The sequence below is a fragment of the Ptiloglossa arizonensis genome, chromosome 5 (genome assembly GCF_051014685.1).
Source record: "Ptiloglossa arizonensis isolate GNS036 chromosome 5, iyPtiAriz1_principal, whole genome shotgun sequence".
Classification (NCBI taxonomy): domain Eukaryota; kingdom Metazoa; phylum Arthropoda; class Insecta; order Hymenoptera; family Colletidae; genus Ptiloglossa; species Ptiloglossa arizonensis.
Window position 1 is genome coordinate 18,511,544 of NC_135052.1, and position 14,013 is coordinate 18,525,556.

A 14,013-nucleotide genomic window follows, 5' to 3' on the forward strand; every position below is an offset into this window, starting at 1 on the left:
TAACCAAAAAAAAAGGTTTTATTTAATCTCAAGATTTTATATTTTATACACTAAAACGGTGGTGTTATGTGCAGTATGTAATATTAATTGTATGAAGAGATGAAAGCAAAAATGTCTTTTACTCTTAGTCGTTTTTTACGCAATTAGTGTGGAACATTAATTTTTAATGTTGTACATGTATTTAAAAAAAAAACTTGTTTTAGCAATATGATTGATACATGGTTGTGGTTTTATCAGTTTTCTATTAGAGACAAAATTTTATTTAAAAAAAAAGTATTTTTCTATTCTACTGCTGTCTTTATTTTTAATTAAGCTTGTAATATTTATTGAAAACATTTTGCTAGCCAGAATATAATAATTTGCACATGTATTTTTACTTTTTCTTAATTATGTTCTATTATAACTCTTTTTGTCATATTATTTAAATTTTTTATTTTAACGGTATTTATTGTTTGAACCTTTAAGATTGTGTTCGCATGTTTTTTTCATTGTTTTCTGGCTTGAAATATTCGTCGAAAGAAAGAAGTTTATTATTTATTTAATTTAAAACTAAATCGTACTGCACGCATATGGGACGTTATGTTTGTAAGTTTTTACAACGTTTAATATTTATTACAAATTTACACGATTATTTGAATTAAATTATTAGTAATTTATTTCTATTACGACTAACTGCAGTAATATATTATATTATTGTACTTTGCTCTTTAGTAATAAATCAATAAAAATAAGAATGTCGTTCGATTATGTTTCTTTCACCTTAAAGTACAATGAACTTCAAGTTTATTATCAATTCCATACATACGGTACACGAAAAATATGCATAGCCTAATTTTCACTCAGTACTAGTCATCAATAATAAGTAAACGTTTAACACGGATATGTAAATGAATGAACTGATCTTTCGGCGCTATAAGTTTTATTATTCCAGTATCGTATAGAAATGGTAATGTCCGAAATATACATTCACATTCACATTCAATTTGTGCAGACTCCATTGTACTAGATATCGATTGCATTTTTTTGCTTTTTCACTTTTTGTAAAAGTTAAAAATGTTATATCATCTGATATTATGTGCATAAAACATTTGATATCAAAGGCCTACTCAATGATTGCATTTTATTATAATCTGTCATGTTAATTAATCACTAATCGCTATATTGCAAATGATCTCAATGCGTAAGTTAAGAACGATGAGATATACATATCCATATATGTATCATAAATTCAGTCTACTTTTCATAGTCATATAAATTAATTCAGTCTAAAGTACAGTACCAGTTTCAGCTGTGAAAATGTTCACTATCGTCAATAAGTGTAAAATAAAAGTACAATTAAAGGTGTATCATTAGTATGTTATCAAGAGTTCAATATTTCTATAGTAGTAAATAGTAAGGCATAGTTTGATATAAATAAAATGTTTCATCCATTACGAATTATCGTTGAAACTTTTAAGGCATTACGAAACTTATATCTAATTTGAGAAACTGGTTCTGTAGCATATCAGACTATTAAATTATACGATCAATCGTACAATGATTGGCAGTTTTGAGAGAATAGTGGTCTTCAATAGTATTTACTCGATTCCCAAAATGCATTAATATGTGCCATACATTTTTAAATAAAATGGACCAACATGCAATTAATCCAGAAAAATAGGGATTATAAAGAACCACCATTCCAATTATACATTTGTATAATTCTATCATTGTAATTTTCTTAAATATATATACCTATATATAATTACGGTTGTAAATGATCGTGTATATTTATATGCATACAACACAGAGTCGTGGGAATATTTTGTCAGTGACGAGCAATCAACGACACCAAATTCAGTAACACGAACGAATGTACAATAATTACTAGAAATGTGAGTATTCCTACTCCGATGTCTGCGATCCATGCAGAATTAGCAACTATCTAAACTACTCTCACGAGAAAAATTACTCGTCTCTGTTCATATTCCGAGATAAATAGACAATAGCACGATTTATCTTAAATATGATTTACTTATGCTCGTAAGGAATTAAAATAAGATATTTTATATTTTCAAATTTTAATACGTAACTTGAGTCCCACTAGTCACGTAAACAAACATATTCTTTCTTTTTCATAGAAGAATATCTTGTACAAAAGATAGTTTGCATAGTATTAAGAATTTTTAAAAATATTGCAACAAATTCGTACATCTTGATACTCAATAAGTGTCAAAATTTACTGAACGTTAATTATTTACGAAAAAAATTACACTTTAAAATTTGTTATTAATACGTAATCATAATAACTGAGGTTTTAGCATATTGAAATCAGTAGGTTTCTTTCATGAAGCTTAAAACCACGGTGATCACAAGGTTTGTATGTATACAAATATTAAAAAAATGTTAAGGATACATTGAGTTCACATTTATTATAATCTAAACATTGTTTTATAAAACATAAATCGCTAGAAGCGATAATCTACTTTTTAAATACAGTACTATATCATAATTACTTTGTTTTGGGACAGTATATTCCAATTAAGTTTGCTAACCACAATTTCATTTTGATAAATTTGGTACTAAAAACTTCACATAGAGCACATAACTCTAACATTCTAAAAATGTTATAATGCACGATGTAAATGACTTTCCAGTGATAATATTATACATTTATAAGAAAAGTCAAATTAAACGAATATAAAATTATCTACTCGTTTGGCAGACGTGTTTTTATCAATTCAATACACATATACTTTTTTCCTCAATCGGCTGGCAATGTTTTCATGAATTATTCTATTTACAATGCAACAGCCCATGCTTATTGTATACTTCTAAATTTAGAGGTCGCAAAATTCTTGTAGTATTGAAGTAACTGAGATATGTCCTCTAAATTTAGATCATTTGCACAAATCTTGATTCACTTTTGTAATTCGCACATATTAGAAATTTCTACCTAAAGGATTTAAATTTGCATCAAACTATTCAATTTTCATTCTTAATATTTATAAGATCTGTTAAACGCCTATATGCAAATGCGACCGCTAAAATTGTTACGCCGTGATTGCTAAGCGATCAGCTCTAGTCTACAAGTATGTGTCGATTAAACACTGATTATAAGATTTTTACCGAAATTTTAACACAGTGTTCTATATAAAATATGTCCCCACACTCTCGCATTTATCTTTTGTAAATATAGAAAATTATACCATTATTTTTCTCCCGATTATTAAAACGAAAAATTCACTAAATACAATCAGTGGGAATTATTTTCTTGTAGAATAACCAATCTTCCATGGGGTTAAAAGACATAGTCTGGTCCTGCCATATCTATTGCCCATCTGAATTTATCCCTTTGAGTTTTGTTATAAATTTTCTCAATAGGGACGTTATTTTTTTTGCACCTAACAAAATTAGAAATTAAATAATGTTATATTACTGAGCAGTACATATTTTAGGAAGAAAAATCAAATAAAAAATTACCATGCAACACTAATCCTAGGATCGAGATAATTCAGCTTGGAGGTGCCTAATGCAATTTCTTTATTTTCCTCTTTATCTGTTGCTTGGACCTCCAGCTTTGTCAATTGCTCATTTAATTTCTCAAGAGTTTTCTTCTTCTTCTCATATACACTGCAATGAGAAATACATAATAGAATATTTATCACTTTTAAAATCTAAATAACTAATAATAACAATTATCATACACTTTTTCTTTAACAGATCCATGCTTCGCGTCACGTTTAGCATCCTTTACAGCAAGTTCTGCATCAGCTATAGCTTCTTTCTTAGCTTCTATTTTTGCTTTGAGATTTTCCATAGATTTTGCATGCGTTTTAGGCACTGAACGCTGGTGATTACATAGTATTGCAACTGCTCGATTTGCCCTATTATATGATAAAATCTTTTCTGCTTCCGTATCATCAGGATTTGTTAATTTATCTAATTGTTGTTGTAACGTCCATGACGCGTTGTATGTTCTGAATACTTTAGCAGTAAGACCTTCCATCAATTCGTTTAAATGTTTATTCATAACAGTTGTATTAAGACGATCGAATAGATCATCACCAGGAGATTTATTCTCCATAAAAAGTTGTAAATTCTTGAATACTCGTTTCTCTACTGGCACTTCATTGTAATATCTTATGGAATCCTTACCTATTAAAATGAAAAATACATAAATATTAAATTGAATATGTACTGCTATTTAATTTGATAAAGAGAAATAAATATACCTAGAAAATCAAATACAACTACATATTCTTTTCCATCTTTCTGTTCGTGCAACGAAATGTGTTCCACTCGCAGAGAACAACAACCTACAGTATCTGCTTGATCCTCATCCTTTTCATTACCAGCTCTGAGTGCTAATTTGTCTATAAAGTACAATGCAACAGCTCTTTGTCTTATACGCATTTCTTTACTTTTCCAGTCTTCCCTATATTCAGCACGAATATTATCTATCAATTGTGCTAATTTTCTAGCAGTTTCATATTTTTGCCAATCTTTTTCTCCTTTAAGCTTACTTGATGGATTAAGCATAACATATTTCACTTGCCCTTGAATATTCTCTGTCCAAGAAGCAAGCCACGTAACATTAGGATCATGTCGAATTTCTTTCCATTTGTGACCGGCTGGTGGCTTTGGTATATTGGAGTCTTTGGAGCAATTTATAAGAATATCTTCAGGCATGACTCTTTTTTTTAATTTACCCATTTTCGGATGTTCACCACGACCTCTAAACAAACCAGGTGGTTCAATTTTGAAATTTCCTATTTTTTCTTTATGTCCATCAATAGTACAAAAACCATATTCTTTTTGAATTTCTTCATTCATTTCTTTTATTTTTTGCTTTTCTTCTTTTGTCATTGCCTTTCGTTCTTCAGATTTTTGAAGAAAATATGCATGCATTTCTTTAAAATTGCACTTATTTAAATCAAGTATTGTAGATCTTTCGGATTCCTTCATCACTTCTCGCCAATCATGGAAAAAATTAGTATTAAATGCAACTTTTGTAGTATAATCATGATCCAACATGCGTGCATAGAATGTTGCAACTTCCTCTGCATCTTCACTTAATTTCATTTCTTTTCCATTGTAATAAAACTTTACATCAGGAGGAAGAGGTTCATAAGCAGGTGCAAATACTGGTCCTTTATGTTCCAAAAATGTCCACTTTGTTCCATCATTCTTTTTTTCTTCTTCCCACCTAAAATAATTTTGAATATGCTTTTAAATTATTTCATCCAATTTATTATTTAATATGTAAATTTTAATATAACAAAAATAAAATTAAAGATATTAAATAAGAAAACTTAACCTTAGATTGAAATACGCACTTTTAAAAATGGAATATTTAACAGTAAAATTGAGTTTATATTTCATAGTTATATGTTTAAACAAAAATAATCTAAAATTTATTATCATTTTCATAATGTTGAAGCTAAAAAATACTAATATTCATTCTTCGTAGTATTAAGTTATGGAACTATACTCGCATGGACCAATATTAAATGACATAACCTTCAAAATTAAGGTTACCATTTTACGCGGGATTTTCAAATGGTGAGAAAGTTTACCATTTCCAAACTTCCAGTTCTTCTTCTTGTTTCTTCTTTCTTGGTCTCGGAGTTTCTCCCTTTGATGTCCTAGCACCTTTCTTCTTTGGTTTCTATAAAAATGATGATTACATAAATTTAAAATGATCAAGTAATATTAAAGAATTAATTCATCATCATTAAATATACATTATTGACATTACTTGTTCAACATCTTCATCTTCATCATCCTCGTACTTCCGTTTCTTTTTCTTTGACTTCGTATCAGTTTTTTTAGATTTTTTACGTGCTGAAAGTGGAACATCATCATCTTCTTCTTCCTCTGAATCTAGACTTCTTTTAACACTCGTATGGGCCACAGATCTTGTACTCTATACAATTTTTGTTTTATATAAAGTAAATATTTTAGGATATAATAATAGTAAAATTTGAATATAAATTTTATTTACTAAGGGTATATCTTCGTCCGAATCTTCTTCAGTTTTAATAGTTGTGTTATGAAGATCTGAAAGTCTTGTATCATTTCCATCAGTTGAATCCATACTAGCGTCCTCTTCATTAGCAGGCTCTTCTTCATCCTCATCTTCTTTAATATATAATGGTTGTTCTCCACCACTGTCATCATCATCTTCTGGTTCAATTTGTGAAACAGGTTCCTAAAAAGTATATGTGATGTGTTTTACTATGCATTAGCAGCTTTGTTATAATAATAATAAAGAACAAAAAAGAAAAACGTTTTTACCTCTTTTATTTCAAGCTTTAAAACCTGATCAACATTATAATGAAATTGTGCATTTTGTAGATAATTAGGTTTTTCATCCATTATCTCTTCCTTTATTTTAATTTCATCCTTTTCTTTATACTTTTTATCTCTTTCCTCCTTATGCTTTGCTATAAATCAAATGAAGGCAAGTAAAGTTTAATGTTACAATTACAATTTTATCAACAGGTGAATCACTACACAACTCACATTTATCTTTGTCATGGCGATGACGATCCTTATCTTTGTCATGACGATGTTTATCTTTGTTCGATAAACTATGTTTATCCTTGTCTTTTTCAGAAGAGCGATGCTTTTCTTTGTCATTTGTATGAGATGTGGAATGCCTTTCCTTGTCCCTTTCAGATAAATGTTTCTTTTCTTTTTCCTTATCCTTGGATACAGTTTTATCCCTATCCTTGTCCCGAGAACTTGAACTCAAGCTATGTTTGTGTTTATCCTTATCCCCATCCTTGTTCTTGTCTTTGTCTTTACTAGAGCTCTCTTTATCCTTGGAACTACTGTGATGCCTGCAACATTATTTCATAATTTTATTTGTATAAACAAAACAATGAAAAGTAACAACCTGAATTGCAGTAAAAAATTTATTCTTTACCTGTCCTTATCCTTGGAACTGGAACTGGAGCTAGATTTGTGATGGTGTTCCCTATCCTTGCTTTTATCTTTCTCTTTATCTTTGCTCGAAGAACTGCTACTTTTATGTTCTTTATCCTTACTTGACGATGAACTACTCTTTTTATCTTTGTCCTTGTCTTTGTTACTATTGCTACCCTCATGTTTATCCTTTTCCTTAACAGAACTGGAACTATGTTTATGTTTCTCTCTATCTTTATCTCGATGTTCGCTTTTGTGATTTCTATCTTTTTCTTTGCTTCTTTCCTTGTCCTTATGATCTGATTTATGAGAGCGTTCTTTATCTTTGTCCCTATGCTCGGATTTATGTTCTCTTTTTTTATCGAATCCATTAGACATGCCATTTATATGAGTATCTAAAAATATTACAATATGCAATGTTCCATTTGTATTTTAAAATATTTATATAAAAAATAAATTGTTCTGCATATTATTAGAATGTCAATTTACTTATTTAATTACTTACTACATGATTATTAAAATCTGAAACAAATATATACTTGCATTTTTAATTTATTTATTACGATTACTATAATTAAAGATATTTGTTCAAATGCCCAATACAAATTAATTTTTAAATTCAACTTTTTTTATAAATTTTTTAGAAAAGCCAAATTAGTTAATGAAAAAAATTATAGCTTGTACAAAAATTTAAAAAAATGAAACGTTAAAAACTAAAAATCTCGAAGTATAGAACGCGAACAAGTGCCGATTCAAAAGAAAAAATGAAATTTGAATTGCAGGAAGTCGTAAGTAGTTCGGACGCTTCGTCAGAGTCGAAACACGTGTCAGACCGGTCGGGTCGTTAGCAGCCCCAACTCTGGTCGTCGCGTCGAACTTAACGTTTGCTGTTGTAAAGTTCCAATCTCATCTATGTCAGAGTACGTATGTTAAACTCCACGAATAAACAGCTTACCACTGTGATTTCCAGTCGTATTGCTGTTCTCCTTGGTTTTTCTTTCCTAAAAACAATGAAATTCGCATCAAAATGCTATCTTAATAAGAGCGATGCATCGCATATAAGCATTCACTCTTCTATTGGACTTAACGTCTGGCGGTTTGAAACGAGCCAGGTAGGACTTAGTCGCAGACGCCATTTTGGGACTTAGAAAAATTTCGCATCCGCGGCTATGCCGTGCGTCCAAGAGAAAAGCGGTGATACGAAGCGAAATATCAAAAAACTATGCACGTGGGTGAACGCAATGGAACAAATAAATACGAAATAGTCACTTACTGAGTCGGAATTCGACTGCGTTGTTGGCTGCTCGAGCTCCATTTCTCGTACGAACGCAACTGATAGACTCTGGCAACGCGAGGTCTAACAGAAGCGAGGGAAGTAAAGACTGGGGACACGCACACCAGAGTTGGTCGCTACTCGACTATACACTCCGCGCGAGACTGCAAGCCGAGCCTACGCTTAGACTGTATAGGAAACCCAGTCTAAGTATCAAAAATATGTAACTGCGCATGCGTTCCTTTGCTCCGCCTCTTCGATCCCCAATATAACCCCTTGCCCCGCAATTCGTAACTGTTTATTCGGTCATGTTCCGTTTCAACAACGTTGGTTATGAACGTAACACATATGATTTCTAAACAATGCATAAAACCAAGTATTTACTAAAATATGAATTTTATGTGGTTTCGTACTGATCAAAATCGCTTTAATTTCGAAGAAGGGTTTCCAGGTTTTATTTACGCATCACAAGCTTCGATGCGGGTAAATATGTTCGTAACGTAAAATCGAAAAGTATTGAAGCTCATTGTGTGTGCATAGGCAAGGCCAACTCATTTCATATAAATTTAACGAATTAAATGTTAAATTTGCGATGGCGCAGTAAAGTCTTCAGTGATTATTGCCATAAAATTTTTGCGTTACTTTTTATTGTACGAAAAAGTGAATTGATACATTAGTACATCAGTAGTGTACATTAATAGCGGCATTTGTTTTTTATAAAAATTAAAATAAACAATAAATTTTGACCCTATAACACATGTCAAAATTTCATGTCTTGAAAAATCTGTAGATGTAAGTCGTATCTAGTAAATGATTTTCTGTTTTAAATGGATATATTTAAAATTATTAAACAGATAGAAATATGTGTTAAATACTTTATACAATCATCTTATGTTATTGTACAAGCGACAGTACTGAATTATTTAATTTCAACTTTATATAAACAGTGATCAGATATATAAACAGTTTATATAAGTCATATTTTATACAGACAGTTATACAGATGAAAATGTATAATAGATTCAACTATTATGCACGATGTATTGTTGAAACTCATTAAAAAAAGATTATATAAAATATCACTGACTGAATACTATAGTCATACACGTATGTAATTCTATAGTTTGTACAATATAAAGTCAATAATCATAATTTTGTTAAACTCGTAATTTCTAAACTATTCCTAATTTTTAATTCCTAATGAGCTCCTAATTCTTATAATTTTACATATTCTGGCTTTCCTTCGCTGTTCCTCACCATTTTCATTTTTTGAAAGGCAAATACAGCATACAATGCTACAAACAAATAAAATAATCAACATTAAAGGATAACAATCATTGATATTTTCATATATAAATGTAGAATTATTCCTCATACTAACAAGTAACTTCCCATTCAGCTTTGGACAGAGTACCAATCTTACGATGATCCGGTAAATTTTGCATGTACTGTATGGCATGCTGATAATCTTGCCCAGGTTGGCCAAGAAGTGGCACCCCATGATATGGCGGATAAGTTTCTAAAGCTTGCATTTTACCAAGTAACAATCTACCTTCATCTTTTATTCGTTCATAATAGTTATCAAATCTATAATTAAATAATAAATAAAAATCTCTGTTTTATGCAACTTTAAATACATGACTTCATTAAAACTTTCTTTACCTTTCAAACATTACTAACTCTAAACCAAATTTTGCAGCTAGTTTACAAAGAGTAGGTAAATGAACAAGAAATTCTGGGCAATCAACAACACCATCCAGGTGAAAGTTGTATTTAGCATTAAAAAGCGGTGGTTTCACTTTGTCACATAGAAATTCTATGTTATAAACATCATTTCCAAATTTATTATCATCATACTTTTGCCACCTAGAACTGATTAAAGGATTGAATTTTTAAACAAATTCTTACGAAAATTTAAGATAAGTACATAAAATAAAAATATTGTTGTTGGTATATTAAGAAATAAACATACACTATATCGTATGCATCTGGAATAGTTCCAATAAAGTAACCTCCTGTCCTAAGACATTCACTAGCATTTTTCATCATACACTCTGCTTGTTGCAATGATTCAAAGCAATAATGGAATGCAAATTGGCAACTGACCAAATCAATTTGTATACTGGGATCCTTATATTTTTTCCTTAATTGAACCTGAAACTCTTTATAATCAACTTCCATTGACAAAGCGTATAATAAAAGTATATATGACATTTCACAATATCGATTATGTTACATGGTTTACTTTTTATCTTTTATTATTTACGTCTTATTAAATATTCTTGAAAATGTATAAGATATTAGGAACAAATACCTTGGTACAATCAGCTATTACAAATTCAGCAGTGAAAACAGGGTCAAATCCCCAACTGTTAGAACTTCTATTCAATAAATCATTATATCGATGTTGACATTGTTCAACAGATATATCAGACAAATCAGCACAAATTACATGTGATACATTTCCTTTTTTCCATTTAGGTAAATCTCCTCCCTTTCCACAACACAGATCTATTACCTTTAAAGAAGATCCATGTACTTTATCCTGTTTAATCTTATCAAGATATTCAGCTGCAAATGAAGTTTTCTCTGTTATAGATTTGTTTGCACACACGCATACAAATGTGTGATATATATATACATGTACACGTATACACACATCTATATGTATTTATACATATGTACATATATATATATATATATATATATATATATATATATATATATATATATATATATATATATTTATATATATATGTGTGTGTGTGTGTATGTATGAATTGGAATCTTACATATAAGCATGCTTTTAATCCAATTATTGAAATTTCTCATATATAAGATGCGACTTTGATTTCTGGCTGCAAGACTTTTATTTGGTAATGAATTATAATATTCTGCAACTAATTGTGTATTGTCATTGCGCAAATCTGTTTTACAAGGTTCTTTCTTTTCTCTACTGCTGCCGGAAGATAAATCGGAAGGAGTATTGTTAAGCTGCAATTTAGACATTATATTTGATTAAGGAAATATTATTTAATAGACATATAAAATACTCAAAGAATGTATATCATATTTTGCTACCTTAGATGATTCTGGATCTGGAGAATGCTTTGTTTTTTTTTTAGATTGCAAGTAGTTTTTGTCATTTGTTTCATGTTCGTGTTTTCTTTTTAAACAGGATGTCTGTGAACTTGTTCCAACTGATAAGTTTGTAGTGTCTTGCTCTGATGATACTGCATCATAGTTTTTGTCATTTATTTCATGTTCTTGTTTTCTTTTTGAACAGGATGTCTGTGAACTTGTCCCAACTGATAAGTTTGTAGTGCTTTGCTCTGGTGATACTGCATCTTGTTTTTCTTTGGCCTCCTTTGTTGCTTCAAGACAAGGTGCAGACATTTCGATATCGGAAACAATTTCGCGAAAATATGGAATCTACTTTATGTATTATCTTAATGAATGCTTGCGTACACTAGTGGATGTTGCACTATAAACACCCGTTTACGAATCATCACAGTAATCCAGGTTCAAATAAAAACAAACCTCTTACAAGAAATCACGCACGCTGTACTGCAGTGACTGTAGTGCCTACAGTTCTTCAACATTGCTTTATTTCCAATGCAACGAACCGGTATTACCAATGCTGACAACGTGATTTATATTTCACAAAAATACCCTGCAATCTATAAAGGTTAGCCGAATATCTTTCCGCTAATGTTACATATAAATTTGTTAATTTACGCATGAAGTTTTTAATGGTAATTATGTGAGTGATATGTGTAATATTATTTTTTTATAGGAGCTATTATCATTTTTAATTAGTAAATTAAAGAACTACGTTGAATATAAAATATTTGACATACATGACAAAAACATCTAATACAATATATTTTGTACGTATATAATGCGTTAGTTTTTCATGAAAAACATTGAGGGGACTCAATAATAAAATTCATTAGTTGTATATTAAAATTTGTTCAAATCGTAATGAAACTTTTTGATATGTTTATTTACTACAGTGCTGCCAAGTATTTGACTTTCGCACACATATCTCATAATAGCTTTTAAATCAGCACACTTTGCCGAACTTAAAACATATGTCTATAATATTTGAAGAAATGAATCGAATATTTTATCATTGTGAGAATATTTTGTATTGTACAAAAGGAAATTTACACATTATATTAATATAGCTTTAATTTTTGAAGTTGGTAAGTGAACATTAAATTTCTATAACGCGAACTGCACGGTCTCATCTATTATCTGATCTAGATTTGTTATGTGTATGTATTAACGACATCCTTATCTAACAGCTTATCTAAAATTCAATAAGAAACCAAGATAAACAATAGTATTTTGCTTTGTTGTCAGTAAAAATTATGGTTTCTCATTTTTTTTCAGGTACTTAAATATTATTTATGTAAAGTTTATTGAAATTATTAAACATTTTAACTAGATTACTTATTTGTAGAGTGAACTTTGCATGTATCACAAGACCATGGACACATTTCCCACGCAAAGGTACGAAACAAAGATTGAATCCTTTGATACATGCATGATTGATGCTACGAACCAACAAAGAGAAGTATCTCAAACAGTGAGTGGACAGGTTCCCTCTCAAACTATAGAAGTAGAAAATCAAGAAAATCATGAAACGTCTACTTTGCATCAACAACAGCAAGAGCCACAACCACATCAGCAAGATCAACCTAATCAAATTTCTCCGATTCAATCAAATACTCAGCAAAGCATGACTCTTACTCCAATTCGACTACCAGCTATTCTTGATGGAGAGTTTTTTACAGTAATTAGAGTAGAAGATACTAATGTCACAGTTCGATGTTTACAGTGCCAAAAGCATTTAAACGGAAATTTGAAGTCTACAGGAAATTTTTTAAGTCATATTAAAGTAAGATATTATTTTAGACTATTTAAATTTTGACTTAGTTATTTCATGTTTATTAATTTAAGTGTTCTCCAGAGGGTACATCCTTTTATGGTTGATAAAATTAAATGTAAATCAAATCAAAGAAAACCTGCAATTGTATATATTGACTTATCAGCTGATAAATGTCCAGAACTAGTCAGAACAAAACGAGGATATAGAAAATGTTACAAAACTGTAAGTGTATTATTTGTGAAGTTAATGTCATAAAATAAGATTTGGAGTTTTGTTAAAATGTAAGAGTATATTTATCTAGGAAGAATGTCAACCAGGAAATGAAGAAACATATGATCAACCTAATGAATGGACAGAATCTCCATTAATTCGTAGACGTAAATCAGAAGAAGCTGAAAATACTGATCTTTTAAAAATATCGCACAACAATTCATTTTTCATGGAAGATGAGTTTGATGCAATTGGACGAAATGTAGCAGCAAAACTTAGAAATATGAGATTAGATCAAAGGATTATAGCTGAAAAATTATTAAATGACATTCTGTTTGAAGCACAATTGGGAAATCTTCATAGGGATTCTAACATACATGTATGAGATAAGCATTTTTCTTGTCCAAAGAACATCTGTGTGTGTAAGTGAATGTTGTGAATATGATTGAATGGGTGTATAAGAAAACATATATTTTTATCAAGTCAGATTTATTAACATTTCTTTATAAATGTTATCTTATTACATCACTGCAATATTAGTAATTTTAAAGTGGTTTTTCTGTCAAGGTAAGACAGTCAGATATAAATAATGTGATGTATTTTATGAATATATTTTTTAGTTCATTTCATGAATGCCGCGAAAGTATATGGTTTCTAATAAACCTCTACTCAAATATTACTACAAAATAAGTATTTGTATTTAATGTATACAAAGTCTTCA

General features: G+C 29.9%; 3 protein-coding genes across 10 annotated transcripts; 1 reads left to right on the forward strand and 2 right to left on the reverse strand.

Annotated features, from left to right (window-relative positions):
- Positions 1–2,272: 2,272 nt before the first annotated feature.
- Top1 (DNA topoisomerase 1) lies at positions 2,273–8,350 on the reverse strand. Of its 3 annotated transcripts, XM_076312613.1 has the most exons (13): positions 8,186–8,233; positions 7,868–7,913; positions 7,418–7,434; positions 6,914–7,307; positions 6,508–6,827; positions 6,280–6,428; positions 5,987–6,193; positions 5,741–5,908; positions 5,559–5,650; positions 4,215–5,188; positions 3,687–4,137; positions 3,463–3,612; positions 2,282–3,383 (listed from the first exon to the last, which is right to left on the reverse strand). In XM_076312613.1, exons 4-13 carry the CDS (start codon positions 7,288–7,290, stop codon positions 3,281–3,283), a joined length of 2,991 nt encoding a protein of 996 aa, XP_076168728.1. In that variant the 5' UTR covers positions 7,291–7,307; positions 7,418–7,434; positions 7,868–7,913; positions 8,186–8,233; the 3' UTR covers positions 2,282–3,280. The 3 variants fall into 3 exon arrangements, with proteins under 3 accessions (XP_076168729.1, XP_076168728.1, XP_076168727.1); XM_076312612.1 differs by lacking the exon at positions 7,418–7,434 and having other exon boundaries at positions 8,186–8,350; XM_076312614.1 differs by lacking the exons at positions 5,559–5,650; positions 5,741–5,908; positions 5,987–6,193; ... (4 more) ...; positions 7,868–7,913; positions 8,186–8,233 and adding an exon at positions 5,300–5,491 and having other exon boundaries at positions 2,273–3,383.
- Positions 8,351–9,135: 785 nt separating this feature from the next.
- On the reverse strand, positions 9,136–11,784 carry Rnmt (RNA guanine-7 methyltransferase). The gene is made up of 7 exons (XM_076312623.1): positions 11,267–11,784; positions 10,978–11,179; positions 10,500–10,756; positions 10,158–10,339; positions 9,848–10,057; positions 9,567–9,772; positions 9,136–9,480 (listed from the first exon to the last, which is right to left on the reverse strand). Exons 1-7 carry the CDS (start codon positions 11,579–11,581, stop codon positions 9,401–9,403), a joined length of 1,452 nt encoding a protein of 483 aa, XP_076168738.1. The 5' UTR covers positions 11,582–11,784; the 3' UTR covers positions 9,136–9,400.
- Positions 11,733–14,013, forward strand: LOC143147395 (uncharacterized). 6 transcript variants are annotated; one of them, XM_076312627.1, is made up of 5 exons: positions 12,181–12,393; positions 12,496–12,583; positions 12,654–13,091; positions 13,164–13,304; positions 13,384–14,013. In XM_076312627.1, the coding sequence occupies exons 3-5, from the start codon at positions 12,666–12,668 to the stop codon at positions 13,675–13,677; spliced, it is 861 nt and encodes a 286-aa protein (XP_076168742.1). In that variant the 5' UTR covers positions 12,181–12,393; positions 12,496–12,583; positions 12,654–12,665; the 3' UTR covers positions 13,678–14,013. The 6 variants fall into 6 exon arrangements, with proteins under 6 accessions (XP_076168746.1, XP_076168745.1, XP_076168741.1 ...); XM_076312631.1 differs by lacking the exons at positions 12,181–12,393; positions 12,496–12,583 and adding an exon at positions 11,733–11,873; XM_076312630.1 differs by lacking the exons at positions 12,181–12,393; positions 12,496–12,583 and adding an exon at positions 11,884–11,948.

What these genes read in the sequence shown, in the direction of transcription:
- Top1 (XM_076312612.1), bottom strand. Translation starts at nt 8,227, where the DNA reads ATGGAGCTCGAGCAGCCAACAACGCAGTCGAATTCCGACTCA. An exon ending in TACGACTGGAAATCACAGTG is followed by an intron (nt 7,308 to 7,867) that starts GTAAGCTGTTTA and finishes TAATATTTTTAG; the next exon opens with ATACTCATATAAATGGCATG. An exon ending in GGATCTGTTAAAGAAAAAGT is followed by an intron (nt 3,613 to 3,686) that starts GTATGATAATTG and finishes TTCTCATTGCAG; the next exon opens with TGTATATGAGAAGAAGAAGA.
- Rnmt (XM_076312623.1), bottom strand. Translation starts at nt 11,581, where the DNA reads ATGTCTGCACCTTGTCTTGAAGCAACAAAGGAGGCCAAAGAAAAACAA. An exon ending in TAATAGCTGATTGTACCAAG is followed by an intron (nt 10,340 to 10,499) that starts GTATTTGTTCCT and finishes AAAGAGTTTCAG; the next exon opens with GTTCAATTAAGGAAAAAATA. An exon ending in AGCTGAATGGGAAGTTACTT is followed by an intron (nt 9,481 to 9,566) that starts GTTAGTATGAGG and finishes ATTTGTTTGTAG; the next exon opens with CATTGTATGCTGTATTTGCC.
- LOC143147395 (XM_076312626.1), top strand. An exon ending in ATTTTTTAAGTCATATTAAA is followed by an intron (nt 13,092 to 13,163) that starts GTAAGATATTAT and finishes AGTGTTCTCCAG; the next exon opens with AGGGTACATCCTTTTATGGT. An exon ending in ATAGAAAATGTTACAAAACT is followed by an intron (nt 13,305 to 13,383) that starts GTAAGTGTATTA and finishes ATATTTATCTAG; the next exon opens with GAAGAATGTCAACCAGGAAA.